The sequence below is a fragment of the Pezoporus occidentalis genome, unplaced genomic scaffold (genome assembly GCF_034315485.1).
Source record: "Pezoporus occidentalis ecotype Australia unplaced genomic scaffold, CSIRO_AGI_Poc_V1 ctg149, whole genome shotgun sequence".
Taxonomy (NCBI): Eukaryota; Metazoa; Chordata; class Aves; order Psittaciformes; family Psittacidae; genus Pezoporus; species Pezoporus occidentalis.
In genome coordinates, this window is record NW_026913305.1 from 2,562,485 (window position 1) to 2,587,372 (window position 24,888).

General features: G+C 48.8%; 1 protein-coding gene across 4 annotated transcripts; it reads left to right on the forward strand.

The window, feature by feature from the left end:
- Window positions 1-5,352: 5,352 nt before the first annotated feature.
- On the forward strand, window positions 5,353-19,362 carry ABHD6 (abhydrolase domain containing 6, acylglycerol lipase). Of its 4 annotated transcripts, none has more exons than XM_062610783.1 (10): window positions 5,353-5,415; window positions 8,042-8,111; window positions 9,739-9,882; window positions 13,242-13,398; window positions 13,812-13,925; window positions 14,129-14,261; window positions 15,491-15,648; window positions 16,469-16,523; window positions 16,989-17,089; window positions 17,492-19,362. In XM_062610783.1, exons 3-10 carry the CDS (start codon window positions 9,764-9,766, stop codon window positions 17,666-17,668), a joined length of 1,014 nt encoding a protein of 337 aa, XP_062466767.1. In that variant the 5' UTR covers window positions 5,353-5,415; window positions 8,042-8,111; window positions 9,739-9,763; the 3' UTR covers window positions 17,669-19,362. The 4 variants fall into 4 exon arrangements, with proteins under 4 accessions (XP_062466767.1, XP_062466765.1, XP_062466766.1 ...); XM_062610781.1 differs by having other exon boundaries at window positions 5,354-5,415; window positions 9,735-9,882; XM_062610782.1 differs by lacking the exon at window positions 5,353-5,415 and having other exon boundaries at window positions 7,445-8,111.
- The last annotated feature ends 5,526 nt before the right edge of the window (window positions 19,363-24,888 follow it).

Sequence of the window (24,888 nt, forward strand, 5' to 3'; positions counted from 1 at the left end):
GTCCCCATATCATCTGCCTGCTCGGGGTCCCCATGCGATAGCAGGGTGCTACAGTCTGGCAGCCATGGGGGGTTCCTCCTCTCCCCTCTGGTGCAGTCGCTTCCTTTTGGCCGCAGCCCTGGCTGCCTCATGGGGCACCCGCAGCTTTGTTTGTGCTGGCAGCGATGGACTGAGGATTTCTGACGCTTCCTGCGCCTCTGTGGGAGCCACCGAGTGAGCCCACATCCCCTCGTGCTCTGCGCAGGAAGCCTGGCCTGGGCTTGCAGGGCACTGTGACTCATGGGGCACTCCGTGGGGTGAGACCTGCGGGGCGCAAGGTGACCTAGGGCTCTGCTCAGAACCTGGAAATAACACTGAGGCTTTATTTTATCTCATCTCCTGCGTGCCAAGCGTGGTGTCTGTGTGCTGGAGGGGGTTCAGCGCTGCTGGGGACACCAGTGCTGCTGTGCTCCTTCTGCGAAGGGCACAGAGGCTGCTCCTGCCTGCCCGAGCCACAGCTTGTCAGCATCCCCCTGCTGCCCCGGTCAGCATCCCCATACACCTGTGCCCCCAGAGGAGACACCACTGGGTGGTGTTGGGGTGTGGGGACCAGCACCCCCAGGCTGGTGCTCCCCAGCTCCCACCACAGCTCTGTTTACTGGAGGAGGGACTCATGTGCTTCCCTTCTCATGTGCCGGGCTTTGTGTTGGGTGTTCCTTAATTTTTATTGTTTCTACCTAAATTGCAGCTCTGTCAACACCCATTGTGGTGAGGGGAGGTCTGTGGGAGAAGCCAGCCCCAAAGTCACAAACATCACCATAAAAGTAGGTTCCTTTGGGCAAATTAAATGACCTTTGGGCTCTCGGTGACCTTATCACAACCATCGGGCTGAGCACTTTATGGCAGTCTCCTGGAATTTCAAGTTAATGAGTAGCAAAGCACTAGGACCATGTTGTCATGCTAAAGTTCACCATTGGGCTGCAGACCGAATCTGGTCATTTGGGAAGTGGCTTTGGTGTCAGTCCGATGGTGACAAGTGGCCTGCGTCCCTGGAAATTCAGTATAATTGAGGGTTAAATTATGTGGTGTGCAAGATCTATGGTGTGTTCTGAATCAATAGCAGCATCTTTGATACTTAACCCTCTGTTTATAATTCTGGAATACTAAGTTACTGTCAGAGCATAACTCCTTTGCTGATACAGGGCTCTGATAGGGCTATCTTATTCAACTTAATACGTCAGGATTGCTCAAGCAGTGGATGTCAGGGGTGAAAGCCTGCCAGCTAAAGCAGTTCATGGAAAAACGCCTCATTGTGTTTCCAGTTTCTTGAAGCAGGCCACTTAGCTGAAGTGTAGGAGAGCTCACAGCAACCTGGAATAAAGGCTGTGACGCATGGCAATTAGAGCGGGCTTTGAAGTCATCCCTCCATAAAGATATTGCAGCCACCGATGAAGGAGGGGTTTCTAACAGTAAGTGCACCCTTACTGTCAGCAGCTAAAGATGTAATTAGACTGTGTGTAACACGCATTAACTTTGAGTTAAGAAGGTATTGTTTAAAGCTGTTAGCAGGCAGGTAGGGCTGCTTCATAATGTTTTGAAACCCAGGAGCATTTGTATATGCGTGGGTCCCAGGCTGTGCAATGGAGCTGCTCAAGAGTGACAGGGGCAGCTGCCTGGAGCCCTGCCTGCAGGGGTTATCTACCCCTGTGCTCACCCAGAGCTGGTTTGCAAACCAGGGTGAGCTGAGAGCTTCTCTCTGCCCTGAGGGGTGGATTTTGGCAGCTGTATGTCAGCAAAGCTTTCCTCTGCTCAGGGCACAGTGAGGTGTTCCTCAGCAGCAGGTCCCATGGGTGAGCTGTGGGGCCATGCTGGGTTTGTGGGGCACCCACTGCCGCAGTGCTTTCCCATGGGAAATTGTTCATGGCATTGTACCACCGTGCCACCCCTGCATGAGAGGAAATAGACAGGGACGAGTCACCCTAGAATGCTGATTCACTTTGCCAAAGCAGCTTGCTGTCACTTGTTAAGGTTGCAAACAATCCCTCTGTGCTCCCCAGGGATTCATCACCTAGCAGTGGAAAATAACGTGGAAGCCTTTCATCTGGTGGAGCAATGCTGCTCCTCAGTTTCATGAGGAGCTTTGCGTTCTCCAGTGCTACCCTGGCCTGAATCCAAGCAGAGCTTCCACCTTCCCATGGAAAACAAGGCAGTTTATGTGCCTCATTTCTGGGGTCAATAGGACACCTCATCCTGATTATTTTTCATATCTTCCCCCTTGGCTACTCTGATTCAGAAAGGCATTTTGTTTCTAACTGGATCATAAGTCATCCTCTAGCCTGCTCACAGCATCAAAGCTGTGCTCCCGTGCCGGGCTGAAGCCTGGCTCCTGACGCTGGCATTAGGAATGAGGAATCCTGGCATTAGGACTGAGGGTCAGGCTAGCTGGTGCTGGCTCCAGAAGGCTGGCAGCCTCAGGGGGTGACATGGGGTGACTCAGTCCTTGCCAGGGCTGCAGCTGTGATGAGTTGTGTCTGTGGGCTGAGAGGAGAAACAAAAGCACAGAGCAGGTCACTGCAGGGGCTGGCTTTTAATTTGAGCTTGCCATGCTGCAGCCACCCCAAACATGGCTTTGCAGAGTCCTCAAGGGAGTGCCCAGAGAGCTGCTGGGGCTTCCCCTCCAGCCCAGGGCTCATCTGCTCCCAATGGGAACAAGGAGCCCAGCCGTACCCTGCGCTCCGACACGGCCCCTGTACCACCGATAAAACCCAAGGTCCCCTCTGCTGTGCTGGGATGGAGGAGCAGCCTTGGTCCCTGACCAGTAACGTCATCATGGTGCTGCCAACAGCCTCACTGAAGCCATGACCTGCTGAATCTGTGTCGTTGCCCTTGCGGTAGCTGACGCAGGAGAGCCTTGAAGATCCCTCCTTTCCCTATCACCATCAAAGGAGACACTTGATGACTCTTCCCTATGGCTGAGATTACAACAGTGGGTTCCCCAGTAAACTCATGCCATGTTTCGACATAAAACCACAGCAGGCCCCTGCTTTAGCTTTGCTGTTCTAAGAGCTATAATTTGCTGTGACTGTTTCCAGGGGTTTTCCCACCAGGTGGCCTGGAATAACCATGCAGCGGGTAATCCATCCCTGGCATGAGTCAGCACTGCCCTGCATGTGTCCTGCGGGAGCCTCGGGTCGCGCTTGAGAAAGTTGAACAAATAACCTGTGTTTAAAGGCTTGTGAAATACCTCCTGGGTCTGCTTAGGTCATCTTAGTGGAAGCTCATTTTTGCTTAGCCTAGCTTGACTGGGAAGCTCTTCAAACAAAACCCTAAAAAAGCTGCATGAATCTGTGCCTTGCCTTCCTAAAAACCTAAAAACCAGGCCACCTAAACCCCTCAGTTCTGATTATACGTTTCTTCTGACAGCTCATGTTATCAAAAGCTTTAGGTTATTGTAGTAAACTCTGACCTGGAAAGCCCTTTATGCCAGTTCTTTTCTTGGCTTTCCCAGCCTGCCAGTCCAAAGGGACATCCTTTGTCAAAGTACACATCAGTGAGGTTTGACCTAATTTGCTTGCATTTAGTCAGGAGCCGATCTCATTTCCAATTTAATTAAGTTTTCTTATATTTCTGGGCATATCTTAAAGGTGCCTGATACGCAACCCAAGGGGGATAGAAGTAAATTAACTCATAGCAGAAGGATTTGGACAGCAGTTGTAAGAAAAACCAAAGCAGATTTTAAATGCAGGTTGAAATACAGCTCTTGAGAGCAAACAGTGTTATCTGTTCGGAAGAGAGGGCAGGTAACAGGCTTGCAACCTAAGTGGCAGGCTTAAAAATCCTGTTTCAGCTGTTAAAGTATCAGTGGGATGCTCTGATTTAAACTTTCAGCCTTTGTGTCCTTTCCATGGGAAATGTGACAGAGCTCTGTGCTCCCTGATTGCAACCCTGTGCCAGGACCTGGGGAAGGGGGAGATGTCCCCTGCCCCCCAGGCTTGTTCACAGGCCTCCTGCAAGGGGGTGTGCACTCTTGTGTGGGGTGTAGCTCTCCATTCCCCTTTGTATCTCTGTGGCAGTTGTACACATTCCCCTTAACATCCTTGTAAACCCTGTTGTATCTACCCTTGCATCTCCTTGTTGTAACCCTTTGCAGCCTTACTGCATTCCCTTTTTTATCCCTGTTGCATCCCCATGGCAACCCCACTGTGCAAATTCCATAGCCTCATTGCATCGTCCTTGTATCCCTGCTGTGTCTCCTTTGCATACCCCCTTACATCAGTTGTTGTATCCCTGTTTCAGCTGCACTGCATTCCCCACTGTAACCCCTTGCACCCCTGTCATGTCCCCCTTGCACTCCTTGTTGCATTGCCTCTTGGACTGCTGCACTGCATCCCTGTTGCAGCCATGTTGCATTTCTTCTTGCACCCCCAATTAGAGTGATAGTGCACCCCCTAAGCATCTCACTGCATTCCTAAACATCTGCCTTGCATTTCCTCTTGCACCCTCGTTGTATCCTGCTTGTACTCATGTTGCAGCATTATTGCAGCCCCCTCCCATTCTGTTGTATCCCCTTCATGTTCCCTTTGCACTCCATTAAAGCCCTCTTGCAGCCTCTTTGCATCCCCTTTGTACACCCTATTTCAAGTGCCACTTGTAACCCCGTGGAAATCCTATTAAGTCCCATAATCACACCCCTGTTACATCTGTCTTCCACTCCTGCTGCAGCCCAATTGCATCCTCCCTTGCGCCCCCACTGAAGTCCCATCACATCTCCCTGTTGCTGCTCTGCTGTATCCCCCCTTCCATCTGTTGTACCCCCTTCTTGTACCCCTATGGAAGCTCCATTATATCATCCCTACTGCAGCTCCATCCCATCCCTCCTTGCACCTCCACTGAAGTCCCATTATATCTCCCCATTGTAGCCACCTTTGCAATGCATCCCCACTTTGCATCCCATTGCAGCTCCCCTTCCAGCCTTCTGGTACCCCCTTCTATCCTCACAGAAGCCCCATTATGTCCTCCCACCGTTCTATCCCCCTCAGCCCCCCCACTGCGACTCTATTGCATCCCCACCTTGCACCCCCGTTGAACTCCCATCACATCTCCTGTTACAGCTCCACTGCATCCCCACTTCCATCCCTCTTATACCCCTACTTACTTCCTTCTGGAAGCCACATTACGCCCTCCCTTGCCCCCTCACTGCAGCCATATTGCATCTCCCCCTTACACCCCTATTTCCCCCCCTTGCACCTCGTTGTATCCCCTCCACATCCCCCCTCGCACCCCCCCGCAGCCGCGCCACATCCCCGCCTCGCAGCGCTGCGCTGCGCCCCCGCGGAGCCGCACCGGCGCGGAGGGACGGAGGGAGGGCGCAGCGGAGCCGCCGCGTTTCACCGCTCCGCGCTGCCATTGCGGCCCGGCCCGGCTCGGATCGGCACGGTGAGAGGCGGGGACGGGGTGGGGGGCTGACGGTAGCGATGCTGAGACCGGGGAAGACCGGGGGGAGGATGCCGGGACGCCCTCCGGGCCACCCCGCTCTGGGTCCCAACCCTGGCATCACTGGGGGAGGGGAGGGAGAGTGGGCAGGTCAGGAGAGAAGCCGAAATACAAGAAATAATTCAATATATATAAATATTTAATCCATTTTCGTTAAAATTTCTGTTCCCCCCCCCCCCCCCCCCGGAAATGGGGCATGAAGGGCAGCAGACCTCGGCTGCTGCTCTTTGGAGGATGCCATCATTTTGCTGGAGGAGGTTACTTTGGGGCAGAGGGGATGCTGTGTGCTGGGAGAGGGGACCTGGACGTAGTCCCTGGTATCTCTACTCCATCCCTCCCCCCCGGAGAGGGCTGAGTCCGGGTGCATTCGTGACATGAGCTGTGCTGTGCATCCTCTGCTGTGTGCATGTGCGGCAGGATGGGGATGGTGGCAGGGTCCGGAAGCAGGACGGGCATGGGATGAGTTTGTAACCCGGTAGCTGGCTGGTGGCACAGCCTGCTCCGGCTGTGCTTCTCAGCCGCCTTGTCCCCAGGCTGGCTAGCAGTGACACTGACAGCTTGTCCCGGCTTGTCCCGAGTTTGGGGTGCAGCAGCAGCGAGGGGGACCAGCCCAGCTCACATTAGAGCACAGGTACACTCAGGTTAGAGATGCACGTCTTGTGAAACGGCGCTGCAGAAATAATGATCTCATTTCTGCCATCTATAAATAAATGAAGGTGAAAGGGCATGTTTCCTATTCCCAGCCCTCTGGAGGCTGGATTAAGATTGAGAGCTGGCTGGCTGATGGACAGAGATCTTTTAAATATTAACAGATCTTAAATTATAACTTCACAGTGACTCTCATCTAAAAGGTCATGGTACAAAATATACCACTGAGGACATTAGCAATATTAGTTACGTTGTTTTTTATAGTCAATATTATTTTTCTGCCTGTTGAGGGTGCCAAGGGGGATGTGGATTCCAAGGGAAATGGCTCACCTGCAGGTTTAGGGTTTTTCTTACGCAGCTAGCGTGTGAGCTGGAGTTCTTGGGGACTCCATCTCAGACACTGAAGCCTCCTGTTAGCACCTGTCCTGGGTCCATCCCGTTACCTGGGGTAGTTTGTTTGGGGGCTTCTCCATTCAGGTGGGACACAGGGGCTGTGGCTCACATGCTGGTGTGAGAACTGCTGCTCCTGATTTGGCATCTGTCCTGTTAGGTGCTCATCCCACTTGGCCTTATCACCACAGGGATCACAGCAATTATCAGACTTGCCTAACTGATGTTTGTGAGTTAATTTATGAGGTACTCAGAGATCCTTCTAAGAAGCAGTAGCAATGCTTGGGGCCATCTGCTGTGACTCTTGGTCACAAGGCACCTCCGAGTGATGGATGAGCTGTAGTTTGAAGACTTACAGTTGTTACCACGGGGTCACTTTTAAGCCCATGATGTCTCTCTAGCTGGTAGCAAAGGATCGTCCTTGGAGCAGTGTTGCCCACTCCTGTCCCTGATACCTGGTGCAGCAGGGAGGGTGATCAGTGCCAGTGCAAAGCACCGTCGCAGGGGGTTGATACTGCATGGCTTTGTGGAGCTGATGCTCTCGCAGCGCTGCTGGGGGCACAGGTGGCTTTATGTGGCTGGAGGTGCTGAGGATTGCGGTGATGGTGGCAGCCTCTGACCACGGAGCTGGGCTTGCTGGCATTTTTCTTCCGAGCACCTCCATCGCCATGGAGATTGGTGGTGATGCTCTGCCCACGCAGGAGGAGGCTTGGCCACAGCATGGGGCTCCCTGGGTACCCATGGCCAGCGGGGGCCCTGAACAGGGCTGGCTGGGTACGCGTGGCTGGCATTGGGTGAGCAGTGGGTGCCATGGCCCTGCCAAAACTGCCAGCACAGCGGGGACGGGAACCCTGCAGCCATGGCAGAGGGGATCTATAGGGGGTTTTCTGCTTCAAAGCAGCCCTGGGCAGTCGTACGGGGGCTGGATCTGGTGCTCCCGCTGAGCCTCTAGCGTGATTTTCCACGGCCGAAAGCTGCTGGCGAGTTCAGCCAGTGTTTCCCTGCCTCTCCACTGATTTCCTGCGGCTGCGCTGCGTTTCAGCCCGACTCGCATAGGGAAGGCTCGGGGAGGGGAGACACTGGGAGCGCTTGGAAAATTACATTTAAGACGAAGAGGAAGGAGATAGGAAGCAGCTTATCTGGCTTTGTTCTAATAGCTGTAATCACCTGAAGCGCAGCCATGAGCCTTGTTTCGCTGGGGGCTGTGCAGCCCTGCTGCGGCGGGAGCTGCTGGTGCTGGCTCTCCCCTCTGCACCGCGCTGGCTTTCAGTTCATCTCGGATGGCAGCTTGCACTTTGTTCCTGCTTGGAACAAGTGCCCTCGTTGGGCTTTATTGTACAAAAGACGACATTTACATAAACAGGGGAAGGGTTGGTCACAAGGTGAAGATGAGGCGTCTGGAGGGGAAGCCAGTGGCTTAAATACCCAAACTCGCTGTCCTCAAACTCGCCGTGTCACCAGCTACCGAGCCTGAAAGGAAGAGAAAAGCAGAAGTGTGATTTTAACCTTTTTTTTTTTCCTCTTCTGACAGTGTTTTCAGGCACTGCCGCTACCCCCAGTGCGCGGGACCTGTGCCGAGAGGAGGAGGGGATCTCTGCAAAGTAAGCTGGGCTTTTTAAAGGCTTTTCCCTTGTTTTGCTTTCCAAGAGCGGTGGAGGCGGTGACCCCGTGCTGGGAACCACAGGGGCTCCTGTAGCCCCACGCTTTTCCCTAGCTGCAGCTTTCTCTTGTTACCGGTTGCCGATGGGAGTGACGGCAATATTCTGTGCTTCATTTCTTCCCGGTTTCAGTGACACAATGAAAGGCAGCAAGTGCTCTCAGGTGGGCTCCCGAGCCCCCCTGCTCTCCCGTATGCAGTTTATCTGTTGCACAGTGTTCAGCTATGCAGAGATCAAAGATCGTTCTGCAGAATGTTAATGAAACGAATAATGGTGTGTTGTTGGGGCTTGAAAAAGGAAATGAGGTTTAGCTTTGAAAAGGAGGTGCCTGGTGGAAATATTTACACTATTCCTCAGATTTCAGTTATTCCTATTTTCCCTGGGGAACGAGAGCAAACCTGGCTGCTGCTTCAGAGGTTCTGTTGTTTTAATTAGTCATGTGTAAGGTGGGGGGGTGTGATGGCGTTGGAGGGGGAGAGGATGTGACTGCAGTGATTCTGTTCCTGTTTTACGGCGTAATACACAACATGCCACATACTGCCATGAGTCTTGCAGGAAGCAGGAATTAATCTGCCTGTCCTGGCATGGAAAAACGTGGGGTAGTGATGAAGGGTGATGGCTGGTGGGAGACCAGCCATTGAGGAGGTTTCGTTTTATGAATGTGTGTCAGAAGAGCTAGTGCCGAGGAGAAGGCAAGGCGTAAGTTGGTTAGCAAGGGGAATTAGAGGAGATGTGTGTGCCACAGGGTTTAATCTCTTAATAAGAATAATATCTCCCAGCTGCTCGTGGTGGGGCGAGCTCAGGGACTAGAATGGTGTTGCATGAAGAGTTATCCTTGTACCATGTGTCCTCTGCCTGCCTCATCCCCCGAGATTTGTCTGAAGGATGCTCGGGAGCCAGGATGGGAGCCTGTGATTGACAAGTGCAAAACATCCGTGGGGCAGGACAGAGGATGTGGGGGTGGGGATGGGTTTGTCTCAGCTAAGGGCTAGTCACCAAGGAGTGCCCTGCCAGGTTGTTTCCTTCAGCCCCCGAGCCCATTAATAGGCTCTGCTCCCTTGATTAGTTCATGCCTGTGCGGAGTGGTAATGAGAGCCAGGCTCAAGCCATCAATTCTAGGTCAGTGGTTGTGTGCTGGGGATTTGGGACCGGGCAGGGGGAGGGGAGCTGGAGATGGACGCCTGCCTCCGAAAAGAAATGTAGAGCCTGTTTAATACAGCCCTGCCTGCACCGCTGGGGTGCTGTGCTGCCTGTGTCTGTAAACTGCCCCAGGGGCCATGTTGTGCTTTGTTGCCCCAGATGTGGTCCATGCCTGTTAGGAGGCTCATTGTGTGTTTGAGACGTGCTCTCCTGAGAGGTTAACATTGCGGTATTAGATCCATCAAGGAGCCGAATGAAATAATTGAGTTATTAAAAGTCAAAGACTTTTCTGTGGTCCTGCCTGGTATCCTTTGCCTCTCACAGAGCTGCTTTCCTCTCTCCATGGGAGCAGAGGGGGTGTACTACGTATAGCATTGACTTGTCATAATTTCTGATGTTTAATGTCTGATCCTTCCCTAAATGCAGGCAGGTGAGGCCGGGAAGTAAAAAGCAGCATGGACCTGGATGTACTGAACATGTTTGTCATCGCCGGTGGCACCCTGGCCATCCCCATCCTGGCCTTTGTGGCCTCATTCCTTCTCTGGCCCTCAGCGCTTATCCGCATCTACTACTGGTGAGTTCTTAGCCTGGCTGCTCTCATTTCAGCCTGGGGGTGGAATTACTGCTGCTCCCCAGCCGGTCCCCACACGCACGCAGGCGCATGGGGCTTATTGCAGAGAGCCCGTGGGCAGCGAGGCGGTGTGGACAGAGGGGGGTGTTCCTGCCCATGATGGCGATTGCAGTGGGTGAGGTGGTGTTTCCAGGGGCTGTGTGGGGCTTTGAGCATCTCTGGGAGAAGGAAAGGGCACTTTCTCAATGCATTTTTGCTGCTGAGGCTTATGAGTGCAGGCTCGGCTGGGCTGCCGGCGTCTTGCTGTCCTGCAGCGGGGCTCCTGGGCTGCTGAAGCACCAGCTCGCAGGATGTCTCTGAGTTTCCTGGGTTGTTTTCCCCAAGGACAGGGCTGTGGGTGGGAAAAGCGTCATCGCTACTGCGGGCCCCCAGCCTGGTGACCTCCCACCTCATCAATGCAGCTGTCAGCAAGGGTGTCCTTGGCTCTGCCGCGGGTCCCTGGGCTCATGTGCTGCCTCATGTGCTGCTCAGCTGGCAGGGACTTTTCCCTTGCTAGCAGTTACAGATAAGGCTTTTTTCATTTTCTCCCTCTCTTCTGGGCTGCAGCAGCAGAGAAGATGGAGTGATGCTTTTCCTGACCCCCTTGCATCTCATCCTTTCTGATACCAGGAGGCAGGCTTTACATCCTCCACCCTTCCATCCTCCTCTGTCCCTGGAAATTGGTGATAAGCGTGTTGGAAGCTTTCCTGTCTGGATTTGTTGCAGGGGAAAGCTGGAATAAGGCTCCCTTCAGAAGCTGGGGCAGTGTCTCATCGCCCGGCGCAGGCAGCAGCAGGCAGCATGGCAGGCTGCCCTCACGTGCTGCTGGCAGATGGTGGTTCCTGCAGTTTTGCTCACGGGGTGTTTCCAAATCAAAGTGACCTCCTGTGAGAGGAGGACGTTAACCCACCCAAGCGCTCATGCAGCAGCGTGATGAAGCCTGTTTCTAGCGGCACGTTTATTACCAACCGTTTAATCAGAGCATCTGGAGGCTTGAGAGAGGAGGGAGGATGGGATGAAAACCCCAGTGATTAGGTTGACACAGGGAAGAATTTCTTCCCATTGTGTGTTGTATGGGTAGGCCAAACGTTGTTCTCCAAGGGAGAGCAGGGTCCTGCCAGGGACATCTGGGCTGCTGCCCAGGGCAGATCTAGATGGTACCAGGTTTGTCAAAGGGTGTTTTTGTTTCCCTTTGGACATAGAAGTGGTCGGTGGAAGCCAGGGAGGACCCTGATGGGCTGATGAACCTCATGGGTTCAGAGGAGGATCGCCAAAGGGATGCTGCTGCACCAGAGCAGAGCCTTTGGAGGTCCACAGGCAGGGGTGGCAGGACAGGGAAAAAGAGGTACAAAGGGATGAGTTTTGAGGAGCTGGGTTGAAAGGGAGGTGAGGAAGACCCTGTTGCCTTGTCCTTCAGGGTTGCAAGTTAGGGGCTGAATGTAAATGCACCGTGGGTAGGTGGGTCTGTGTTCAGCTGAGGGAGGGAGTGTGTGAGTGGAGATCAGCAGGGATGTTTTCTTTCGAAGGGTAAGGTCCCTCATCTCTTTTTCTTCCAGCATTTCTGGAAGGATCAGCTCCTTGTGGGAGTAACTGTGATGTTGTGTGTGCAAATGGGCTTCTCTATTCTTTGGGTCATTGGAAAAAGAAGAGTGGGCTTGCCCTTCACTCTTCCTTTCCTATTTGTTTCTTTCTGAGTCACTTTTATGGGGGGAAAGTTGTGTTTCCCCATCAGCAGAGGCAGGAGAGAGGGCAGGCAGCATTCCTTGCTGCTCCCCCCTTTCAGCCCCATGCAGCATCGCTCCTGGCAGCTCCCCGGGGGTCCCTGGGGACACTTCTCCCTTCTCCCACCACTCGCTGCCCCTCTTCTCCTCCCTGCCGCTGCTCTGCATGTCCTCAGCTGGCTCGGGCAAGGGTCACACTGGGCTCTGTCACTGGTGGCCTCTCTCCCTGCCCTGCTGCTAATGCGCCTCCATGACGTCCAGGCTGACCCCGGCCCTGAGCCTGCCTGCACTGCTGCCAGGGGTTAATCGGTTGAGCCGCTGCCGCTAAGCGTGTTAACACCTTGCGAGGGATCAGTTCAGCTTTGCACAGATTATTTTGCCTTCTCCTGAATTGATCCATCAGGATCAGTTGCTAAAAATGTTATCGCCCATCGTCAGTTTACACCGGTGCCTTTGAGGCGAGGGCTCTTAAGACACTTATTAGGGAGAAATTCACCTCTCCTTGTAGGACCAGCCCAGAGCTGAGATGCTGCTTAAGTCCCACTAACTCCCTCTAAAAAGAGATTATGCTAAAAGAGGATTGCACTATGCATAAGCTTTGAGTGGGCAGAGAGCTAGGACAGCCCAGCAGCGTTGGTGACCTTGCTCTTGTGTCTCAAATAAATACTGGTATCACATATAGAAGTATTTGCCAGCATCTTGCCCATCAGGAGCAGCCCAGCAGTTGTCTTGAAAAGGTTTACATCTGAGCACAGGGGAAATGCTGAGGAAGTGAGCCTGTTCCCCTGTCTTGGACTGCACACACACACCATGTGTCCAAAGGGTCACCTGTAATCTCTGTCTGTGTTCCCTCTGGGCAGTAGTTTCATTGCATCCTCTTCAAGCAGGCTGCAAGCACACGCTGCAGGAGCCATGTGCCTCTGCTTTCAGAGGAACAGCCTGGGCTTCCCTGGGGTTAACCCAGGATTGTTTGACCCTGTGTAACGATGGTCCCTCTGGTCCTCTCTGTGTGTATGAATACATTTGAAAGATTGTATAGTTGTCATTTTGGACCTGGGTCTCTGTGTTATTCCTGGGTAACACAGTTGTTTTGGCTGGGATTCAATATGCTTGTCTGTGGGGTGATGTTCTGCCACTGATGTGGGACTGTGTCCAAATAAACCTGTGACAGATCCACCTTACCCACCTAGAACAAGTGCCTCCCTTGGCCTGCCCATCCTGCACACTGCCTCTCTTCTCATATCAACCTTTGGGCATTTTCAGTTTCAGGGTTGCTATTTTGGCCCATTTCCACTGCCAAATCAGTTGGTTAGGGTCTTTTTATAAGTTTTAAATAAGAGTGTCTCCAGAAGCCATCTGCAGTGCAGCCGTGAGTAACCAGCTGCCAGTACTGCACCTGTAAGGGACACATGTAATCCAGGGACCAGATGCTCAGGATTAGTCCCAGTTAGTCGCAGACAGTCCCATGACATGAGCACAACCTAACTGGCTTTAGCTAACTAGCCAGCCTGGAGCCTGAGTTTGAGCTTGTCACCTGGTTTCTCTTGCCACTGGGTCCTGGTCTTGCCTCACTTATTGGTATTGTTTTCTCCTTGTTTCCAGGTACTGGCGCCGAGCCCTGGGTATGCAGGTTAGATACACAACCTACGATGACTATCAGTTCTGTTATTCCTATAGAGGGAGACCTGGATACCGACCATCCATCCTGATGCTACATGGGTTCTCAGCCCATAAAGACATGTGGCTGTCCATAGTGAAGGTAGGACTCCATTTCTACCACGTTGCTACTTAGTGAAAGTTGATGGTCCTGGGCTGGGGGGGAGGTGGGCACCCAGTGGCTGTGTGTATGGGATGTGACGATTGCTGTAACATGCTGGAAACACCATTCTTATCTCTGCGCTCATTGCTTGTTGGATCCCTTTCATCCCTGCGACGTGCAGAGCTGCAGGCGAATGGCAGTATGTACCTGCCTCCTCCATGGGAGCAAGTCTTGGCCATGGTTTCTTGTCATGTCATCCTTGGTACATCAGCTGACTTACAGTGGTGCATGAGTAACCAGGGGCTGCTAGGAGGAGAGCGACTCCCTGCTCCCACCCATGGTCGCCAGTTCCCATCCCTGGGCTTCGCAGCAGATTTCCTGCACCAATAACCACCCCTGGTTTGTTTCTGCAGTTCCTGCCAAAGAACCTGCACTTGGTGTGTGTTGACATGCCCGGGCATGAGGGCACAACCCGCTCAGCCTCAGATGACTACTCTATTAGTGGACAAGCTAAGAGAATACACCAGGTAAAAGCCCAGCATTGCATTGCCTCTGCAGATGGATGCAGGGACTTGAGGGTTGTAGGGACATGAGGGATGTTGCCTCATGCAGCCCCACTCCTTTCCTTCCCAGGCAGGCAGAGCCACCAGCCTCAGACCTTTGAGTTGCATTTCTCTAATGACCCCATGCTTGCTCTCCCCTAACAATGCTCCTTTTGCTCCCCTGCCAGTTTGTGGAATGCATCAACCTGAACAAAAGGCCCTTTCATCTGGTTGGCACGTCCATGGGGGGAAATGTTGCCGGTGTCTATGCTGCTCAGTACCCAGAGGACATTTGCAGCCTGACCCTCATCTGTCCTGCAGGTGGGCAATGATGGGGAGGTGAGATAGGCAGAGGGCACACAGGAGCCGGTGTGAAAGTCCAGAGCAGTGCTGGAGGCACATGAGGCTTTTAGGCTTTTGAACTGATTTGTATTTACAGTCTGAAAATCTCTGCAGGGCGCATGAGGAAATCACAGCCTTGTCCTGACTGCACTTCTCCAAGACTTTGGAATTTGCCCCACTGTGCCTTTGTGTGACTCGAGCTGGGACTAGGGCAAATGGCACAAATTCTGCTCCGGGGAAAATGCCTTTCCCCTTTGATGGCAGGCCTTTTACATGGCATGTCTGCAGCCTCTCGGGTCTGGAGGGGGAACCTGAGCAGCCTCCCCAGTCTGGCCTCTTGGGAGCCCTGGTGTGCTGGAAGGCTGGGGCTTCAGGAGCCAGAGAGCTCTGTCCCCACATGTTTGGGTGCTCTGAGTGGGAAGAGTGCTTGGTGGCTGGGTATGGGTCAGTGGGTTGCCCGTGTGCCCATGCAGCACCTCTCCATCCCCACCATCCCCTTGACCAGGGGCTTGGGAAGCCTGGGCATGATGTGATACAGGAGGCATGGGGAGCTTCTCTGCTGGGAAGGGCTTTGCTGCATCCCGGTTGTCATGGCAGCTCCTTCCCCCTCCCACACACGGAAAGCGGCTCCAGATAAGACACAAGTAATGAAGCACAGTGAATGTTACCTAGCTACCAGGCTCTGGGGGTGGCAAGGTGGGGGTAGGTCCTCTCTGGAGAGGGGTTAGCTGCCTGCTTGGATCTTTCTGGATGTAAAACCTCTGTGTGGGGGCTGCTGTTAGCTGTGGAGTTTAAGCTGCTGGGGGATTTTCCCCACAAGTGGTGCCTACAGAAAGCATCTGAAATTTTCTGTCTGAGCCTGCACTGGGTGGCTGGGTGGGTATGGGCATTACTGTTTGCATCTGCTGGCTACATGGAAAATAAGTGCTATAGTTTTCGCCAAAGAATTAATGAATGTCTCCAGGGAATATACCTCGTGTTGCTTCGAGGGGCTTGGCAGTGTCAAGCCCTGGAGCATCTCTGAGTGCACATTGAGGTGCTCTATGTACAGGTTGTTTTCCTTCCCCTGTTTTTCACTGTTATGTACTTTTTAATGGGTGACAGGCAGTAGGCCAGAGACAGGGATGAGGGAGGTTGGTACAGCGATGCTCTACCTCTGGGGGTCTCATATGGGTTTTAGCTCATGCCCCTTTCCTCCTTCAACACAGGTCTGCCAAGTACCACCGACAGCAAGTTCATTAAGCAGCTCCGGGAGCTGCAGGAGTCCGAACTCATCGACAGGATCCCTTTAATTCCCTCGACACCCGAGGAGATGGCGGACATGCTGAAGCTTTGCTCCTATGTGCGCTTCAAGGTGCCGCAGCAGGTGAGGAGCCCGGGCTGGCTGCAGCAGCTGGGAAACGGGGGGTCAGAGGTGGAGAGGGGTTTGCTTCTCCTGGAGCCTGCACGGTGGGAGGTGAGGTGGTGCCAGGGCTGGAGCCAGTGCTGCCATTCCCCTGTCACCCGGGTGGGCAGCACAGCCCTGGCACCACTTCCATTGCTTTCCCTTCAAACTCACTTTTCCCACTCCCTCTGCCAGCGCCCACTGAAATTCTTCCTTCCCTGAGGTCTTTGACAGCGAACTGGGATGTCAAAGGGTTTTTTTAAGCAAATATGGCTGGCAGGAAGCATTAAATAACTAAAGCGGCTGTTGTCCGGCTGGAAAGCAATTGTTTGTGGCTTTTTTAGCAAAAGTGATGGAAATGTTATTCCTCTATTGTCAGGGAAGAGGAACTTGGCGAGGAGCTGGCCATTAAGCTGGTTTTCCTTAGGAAGTCTGGCATGAGTAGATTGGAGAGTAAGAAAAAACCATGAGGGAACACCCTTCTGGCAAAATAATAAGGGAAGCAAGAAAAGCACGGTCATGGCTGAGGTGTGCTGCTGGCTGTGGGTAGCCGGCCTGGGGGAGAAACTCGGGTCTGCATCATAGAAGGCAAAAATACTTGTTGCTGAAATACGTGTTACTTAAGCGCAGTTGTGAGAGCCAGATGTGAATAGGAGGATGCTTGTGCTGGGGCCAGGCTGTGCAGGGCACATCGGGGCGGTGGGGGAACGGTTCCCGCTGCCTGCCACGCTCTTGGGTGCTCTCGGGAACACTCAGCCCCGCACGGGTTCCCCCTCAGCAGCTCTCCTCTGCTCCCCTGCAGATTCTCCAGGGCCTCGTTGATGTTCGCATCCCACACAATGATTTCTACCGGAAATGTAAGTGTGTCCAGCAGCCCCTCACTGGGCTTTCCAGCCAGACCTTGGGGTGTGGGGACAGGCTGCCCCTGCCCCGTGTCCCCTGCTTGCTGCTCAGCCCCAGCACACCCCTGCTGCCTTGCTGAGGGTGGGAGGGGGCAACATCAATAACAGGTTTGGGGATGTGCCTTGGTCACTGGTAGCAGTGCACTGCCAGCCCCATGGGCAGTGGGGTGGCTGCTTCACCCTCACCCTCCCAGCTGGGTACATCTGTGCTAATACCTACAAGGAGATGGGCTTGGGAGAGGGTCCTTCCACAGCAGGACTTGGTGGCTATGCAAGGACAGCCCACTGGGGCTCTGCACATCATCCCTGCCTGGGTTTCCCAGTGAGGGGACACTAGTAGGGCTGACCCACAGGGACCCTGTGAAAAGGGAAGGCAGAGCATCCCCCTGGTCGGACTGACTGTCCTCTTGTCCCCTCCAGTGTTTTTAGAAATCGCAAATGAGAAATCCAGGCACTCTCTGCATGAGAACATGAGCAAGATCAAAGCGCCAACGCAGGTCATCTGGGGAAGGCAGGACCAGGTATGCAGCCCCCTTCTCTTTACCCACAGCACCACATTTCCATCTCTCCCTGTGCCCACCCACAGGGGCGCAGTGTGGCACATGTGTGTCTCTGTCCCCTATGCAAAGGGCTCTGTAAATACAGAAGTGTAAGCATTTGCCATGACTCCTTTGCACTGAGCTGCCAGTCAAAAAACATCTAAGAGTTCCTGGCTGTGTGAGGAGACAGACACCATGCAGCCTCCCTGCCCTATTCCCAGGCATGGGTACCATGGGATGGAGCTGGCATCACAATGATTGTATCCACATCGCTGCTCAGCATCTCACTTGAGCTTGCAAAGTCACCTCCAGTGGGGTTTCTATGGTGTCCAGCAAAGCCCAGCTCTGCCTGTGGGACTGACTATGTTTTCCCCTGCCATCCAGGTCCTGGATGTTTCCGGTGCCAATGTTTTATCGAGCGCTATCCCAGACTGCCATGTATACATCCTGGAGAACTGCGGGCACTCGGTGGTGGTGGAGCGGCCCCGCAAGACAGCCAACCTCATCCTGGAGTTCCTGGCACTGCTGCAGAGCACGGACAACAACAAGAAGCAGGCATGAGCGCGGCGGATAGCCAAGCACCCATGCTGGGTCTTTTAAATTGTAAAGTACTGCAGCTTTGATAAGTTCTCAGGGATCTTGTATGAATCGGGTTGAATGTGCCAAAGTCCCTGAGGAAGGCAGAATCAGAACCACTGAGACCTAAACCTATAGCACCGCCAGCACAGCGACCTAGGGGTCATTGAGCATCCTCCATAGATACAGGAATGGAAGCAGAATCTCTCCCTTTTCTACTTAGAGATAAAGTAGAAACGAGCTGAAATCACCAAGCGCTAGCCATGCCGTGTGCTGAAGCTCCTTACGCAGTGGCCCATCTTACCCAAGTTACCAGCACGTAGTTGTTAATGACTTTTACCTAAACTATATAAGTGTAGGAAGGTGGAAGAGTCCTGCACCGAGACTTAACAATATTTCTACTACTTAGAGTCCCGTCACGTTGCATGCTGCTGTGCTGTAAGAGAACCCCAGTGCTCCAGGCGTCTGCTCGAGTGCTCTTTGTGTAGCTCCTTAACTCGTGATTTATGCAGAAAACAACAGAAAACTTCATGCGTAGGAGTCCAATGACTGTATGTGCAAAATGTTTACACTTTGAGTGGGTTTTCTAAATCCCTGAACAGCTCCCGTGTATATGTAATGCCTTAACATTGCCCAGGGTACGGCGTCCACGCACAGCCTGCCTTGCCCATGGGATGGTTCCCCCTGAGGGTGAACATAGAGAGTCAAAACTTGGGATGCAGATGGTGGCATGTGAGCCAGAGGGATGGAAACGACCCGGGACAAATCGGCCCCCGAGCCTGAGTCAGCAATAAGCCCGTGGGCAGGGTGCGAGTCAGTAAACTCCGGCAAACTCTTGTCTCAGCTCTTCCATCACGTCGCGCTGCTGAACACGTTGATGTAAATAGCGACTTCCTTAATGAATTCCGTGAATTCTGCGAACGGCAGCGTCGCTGAAACCAGGCGTGAGGGCTGGAGCAGGCTGTGTGTGTGCATAGCGCAGGGGATGCGGGCTCCTGGGCTTCCTGGGTGGGGAGGAGGGGGGCAGGTCTCCTGCGAGGCTCTGGGCGGTGGTGTGGGAAGGTTCGGTGTGCTTGTGCGTCCTCTGGATGGGTGTAACTGCTGAGTGATGAATTGTAGGTGGAAATGGGAGATGCAGACAAGATACACTTTGCAGCCTGCGAGGAGACAGGTCCTGCATGTCCCTGGGTGAGACACTCACCACGGGGAAGGGGCTGGTCCTGTCTCTGGCAGGACTCAGGCTGTTGGAGGGCATGGAGGTGCATGGGTCTCTTGAAGGCGAATCAGCAGATGGCATCACCCCCAGTGCTCCTCGGGGCTGACACCCCTAGACCAGAGCCCCTCCGACTGGGTGCGCAGGCTTGCGGTGCTGACAGCCATCTTCGCGACGTCTCTCTGAGGTCCCCAGATCTGTACAGGTATCTGAAACTCCCTGTCAGCTTCTCTGCTCTTTTTGAGAGAAGAAGCATTGTTCTTTTAGCAGATCAGAGGTTTGCTGTTATTGCTTGGTTATTGTTTCTACTACAGGAGTTGATCTAAAAAAAAACAAAATAAAAATTGCTGATAGTTTTATGTGGTTAAAGCCAGAAAATGTTGTTTGGTATCTCTATGGTTTCTCATATGCCACAGATTGCTGTATGCAAAGGATTTATATGGCTATTAAAATCTAGTGATTGAAGGAGTCTGCTATGCAATGATTATTTTTTCCTTTGAGGAATGGATTTAAGGTGAAAGAGAGTAGATTTTGATTATACATTGGGAAAAGGCTCTTCCCTGTGAGGGTGCTGAGGCGCTGGCACAGGGTGCCCAGAGAAGCTGTGGCTGCCCCATCCCTGGCAGTGCTCAAGGCCAGGTTGGACGGGGCTGGGAGCAAGCTGCTCTAGTGGAAGGGGCCCCTGCTCGTGACAGGGGTCGGAACTGGGTGAACTTTAAGGTCCCTTCAACCCAAACAGTTCTGTGATTCCATGAATAAGAGGGCTGTGGTGTGGCGTGATGCACAGCACAGGGGACTTGCTCTGCTGGAGGAAAGTCCTCCCCACATTTCTGGGAGATGCAGGTTTTGCCTTGAGCAATGGCGAGGAGATGGTGAAGAGCAGGAAGGCTCGAGGCTCATCTCTTCAAACACAATACAGATTTTGCTTTTTTCCCTTTTATTAAGAGGAGTCTCTAAACACTGGAGAAGCAAGATAGCGTGGTGCTACTCCTCCTGACTGAGCCCATGCCAACCCAAGCTGACCCCATAGCATCAGCTGAGCCCACTGATCAGAGGTAGAGAGACCCAGTAACACTGGCAGCTGTTCCCAATAGCCCCCATTTCCTGCTGGGAGCCATAAGAGCCCACACTCCGCAAAGGTTGCTTTCTTAGCACTGAGCCCTGCAGTGAGCCCCAGCAATGGCCCGGGTAAGGCTGTGTTCCTGGGGCAGAAGAAGGTGCTGCTGCTCCAGGTGGTTTTGGGGGTCCTGTGGACAGAACTGGGGGAGCCAAAAGGAAACCACTGGATCCCAGTCTTGGTGAGCCTGGCACTGGAACCTGCACATAGCCTGACCATGCTGGCATGCCAAGAGGGAGAGGTTTGCCTTTTGTTTTGTTGTTTGGTGTTTAAGTGTTGTTTTCCTTGTAGTTACATGAATAAACTGGGTCAGTACTGAGGATGGGCTGGGTTGCAAGGCTCATGGATGAAGAGACTCATATGAAAGCTAAGTAAGGAGTCAGCCCTTGGCTGTTATGGGTCTTGCCAAGACTCATTCACTGTATCCTGAGAAAAGGCTGCAAAACACAACAGGGCTGGCTTGCTGAGAAACTTACCGATGCCTTGGAGCAAGCTGTTCTGAGAATCCAGGTCCATGGTGGTGCCCATCACCCTGCCCCTGGGGTGTCAGTGGGAGCAGAAGGGCAGAGCTGGTGGCAGCAGCTCCTGGCACTTTGTATGTACCCAGCTACTGCTGAAGAGGAAAATACGGTGCCCTCAAAACGTGGGTAAAATCACTTCATGCTTCTGCTTTCAACCTGCCTCTCAAGATTCCAAGCTCCAATCTCTGTTTTCGCCAGACTTCCTTCTGAAGGGCTGCTTCTATGGCCATTAAACAAGTAAGTCTTGCTCTGATGAAATGCAACTACGTGAAAGCCACCTTATCTTCTGCCTGCATAGAAACAGGGGTGAAAAAAACAATCAAAAAATCAAGGATGCTTGATTTGTCTTCAATTTTACTTTAAAATGAAATTATTAGTGATTTCACAACTCTGAAGAATTATGTGAACCTGAATAGTTTGCCCTGACAGACACTGGAACAGATGATCTTTAAAGGAAGAATATAAGATCAAGGGCCAAAATAAAGGACAATGTTAATCACAGGCTGAATGTACATATAATTAATATATAATACATGTTATATAACTATACCAATATATTATATTTTATGTATTATAAACAATGCATTTATAAATACTTATATATTTACATGTAAATATGTATAAATATATATCATATTATTACATATATGACTATATAATATATAAAAAGATATATTTATATACTTATAAATATATAAAAACATATATAAATCATATACAAATATAGAACATTTATAAATTTGTTTTTAAAAATATATATAAAATATGAATTATTATTTATATACTTATATATATTTTATATATTTGTAAGTATATATAAGCATTTATGTCTGAATATATATAACTATAAATTATTGTTATAATTGTATGAAATATGAATATGATATTTATGTATAGATATGAATTATTACTACAATTATATACAAAAAGGTTTAGATTTATAAATATCCATATATAAAAATAAGAATAAAATATATTTTAATTATATTTATATTTAAATAATATTATATAATATTAATATATTTTATTATTATATGTTATTAGTATATTTATATATTATAATTTATTACAATATCAATATATAGTAAATATATTAATTTTATATAAACTATTAAGAGTAATATATAATTATATAATATCATATATTATATGTACTTATTTTATATACGTATTTATAACCTGTGATTACCATTGCCCTTTATTTTGGCTCTTGATCTTTTATTCTGCCTTAAAAGATAATCTGTTCCAGTGTCTGTCAGGGCAAACTGCTCAGGTTTTATTTATATATAAACATAGATAATTTTTTATATATAAAATTAGGTATTTTATTTATATATTAAAAGTTTATATAAATATATATAACTATATATAAACATATTTTTATATAGATATATAAAAATACATCATTAAATAAATTTTTATATATAGTTATATATACATATATCTTTAAATATATTTATATATAGTTATAATATAACAGCTATATATTTTAATATAATATCTATATATTTTTATACATATATAAAATATATCTCATATAATACTATAAATAGATGTATAGCATATATATGATATAATGATGTTTAATAATATAGCTTTATAATATATATGTATCTAGGTATTGCTATAATTACATACGAATATTCATAAATATATAAATATGAATATGTATAGAAAATATGTCTTTATATTTATGTGTTTTTATTTATATATAAAGACCACATAAATATATCAAACATAAATTTATATAAATATATATAAATATACAAGTATATAAATATATAGATATATGTTGAGTTATAAAATGTATATTAATAGATCTTTATATATTTTTGTATTTTATATAATATATAGTTATATTTATTGGTATTTATAAATATGCTTCTATAGAAAATGTTTATATAATATATACTAGTATATATAAATATATATAATAAAATATATTATATATAGATAATATATATTATATATAAAATATAAATGTATGTATATTTATAATAATGAACATATAAATACATACAAATAAAAATATAAAATATAAATTTATAGATAAATTATTGTATAATTATGTAATATATAAAATATATAATGTATTATATACCTTTATATACATATAGTTTATATTTATATACATATAGTGTATATTTATATTTACATATAAATATATATCATGTATAACATGTAATATATATATTTTTAAGTGTGTGTGTATGTATATATATATATATATAAAAAACTAACTGGTGCAAGCGTCTTTTGATACTTGTAGAGTTGCTACCATAGAGAGTAAAGCTTTTGCTGAAACTGCACTTCTGGGTTTGTTTTGGTAGTTTAAGAGTAGCTCAAACTACAGTTTTTGTAACAAACTACACAAACGAGATGGACAAGGACTTAACTCGCCAAATGAGCTTCATTGCCAAGGGATTTGTGAAGATGGGTCTTATTAAGGAAACCATCTAATGTCACTTTCAGTTTAAAAGAACCAACACACACACACATACACACACAAAGAAAACCAACCAAGAAAGTGAGTTTTCCAGTTTATTTGTTTGAATTCAGAATCATATCCATACTGGTGCATATATCAGAGGTCCAAGGTAAGTTTTCGTGCCTTCAAATGCATCACCCTACATGCTCCAGTGTATCACTTGTTCCCTTCTCTACCTCAGCACATAGAGATCTGTGATAATCCATGAATGTCTCCTATAATTTCCTCCTGAAGAGATTTGTAACAGACTAATGCAATGAATTAAGCACAATCACAGTTTTTATTGAACATATTCTCTTCTGTCACAGAATTATTCACCTAACTGAAGTGATCCCTTTGGCACCAGTACTGTCTGGTGCTATACTGCACCAGAAGGCAAAGAAGAAATAGAAGTGAAGAGGGAAGTGGGTTAAAAAGGATTAATCTTGGGGGTGTAGCCTAGAGTAAGGATATGAACATGTCCTTTTTGAATCCTGCAGAAGTGTTATAAAAAGGAAGAGTCAGAAAGACCACTGAAGCTACATGTATTAAGTTGAGCTCTAATCATCACTTCCACAGCAGATCTTTGGCTTGTGTTCTATTTATATTTCATGTTTTCTAAGCGTATTCCATGGAAACAGCCAACCAATCAGCTGCCCAAAGTATAGGAAATGAACTGTCAGCTAGAGATACTGCATGAATCTTCTTAAAATAAACAGCTCTGCAGTCAGGACGGCTGTTCCTACAGCTCTGAGAGTTGGGTAGGATACAGTCTACCCACTGAGAGGAAAAAGCCCTGGCTAAGCTAGGCCACAGAATAAAGAGCGTGGCACAGGCTATCATGCTGTGTTGCTGCTTCTCCAGCTTATTGAGCTGTCTTAATAAAAATACAATAAAAAGGCAGCACAACCCCACCAACTTTTCCTGGTGATCTAGAGAAAAATATTCTTGGACCTATAAATCCGTGCCAGCACATTCTCTCTTGCAAGTATGACATTAACCAGAAGAGGGTAGCATAAACCAGCCTACGTTACAATAGCTGAGCTAGGATTTTTTCCAAAGCAGCTATGAAATCTATTTGACAAAATAAGCTCAGTCTCTCCCCTCTGACACAGTACTGGTATTTTTGAAACTGGCATTCTCATTATCTTATTTCTAAGCAATGATTGAGGTGAAAAACCCCACGTCTAACAGAAGGTGGGTAGCCACCTGGCTATTGACTACAACTGGTTGTTCTGCATACAGTGGATGCCAAGGTGACCTTGTGAAGATGCAATGAATTAACAACGAACTAATTTAACAACAACAAACCCCCCTCAATCAAATGGTGTAGCTGAATATGCTTGTTTCTTTGTGGATCATTCTTACTAATAATTTGAGGTAATGAAATATATATGAATATATATATTTCATTATATATATTTATATAGAGACATAAAATTGTCTTCCACTAATTTGATTATTCAATTGTGAAAATGAAATAAGGTGACTAATTAGGCTATAATCAACCTAGTTCCTATGCAAAATAATATCTAAAAAGTAATGTCCCATTAAAGTAATAACAATCAAGAGTCACCCAAAATAGGTAATATTTTATAATTACTTGAAGTGTTTAATTCTTTACAGATAAGGGAAGTGGAAAATATCCAGTCACTTCAATTATAATAGTTCCTCAATCTAAAGCATGACCTAATGTTTCTCTTTTCTTGTAATGGCACATCACTGGACTGGGTTTTACAAAACCAGCCAACTCCTGAAGTAAAAAAAGTCTAAAAAACATTTCATCTTCCTAATTTAAGATTTTTTCCAAAGCATTTGAACCACCACAGTCCCACAAATACCTCAACACGTCTATTCACCCGTTTGTTTGGGTTTTGTTCATCCACA

Bases quoted from the DNA above. Each gene is read 5' to 3' on its own strand.
- ABHD6 (XM_062610783.1), top strand. From the start codon at position 9,764: ATGGACCTGGATGTACTGAACATGTTTGTCATCGCCGGTGGCACCCTG. The intron at 13,399-13,811 runs GTAGGACTCCAT...TTGTTTCTGCAG, and splicing joins TGTGGCTGTCCATAGTGAAG to TTCCTGCCAAAGAACCTGCA. The intron at 17,090-17,491 runs GTATGCAGCCCC...CCTGCCATCCAG, and splicing joins TCTGGGGAAGGCAGGACCAG to GTCCTGGATGTTTCCGGTGC.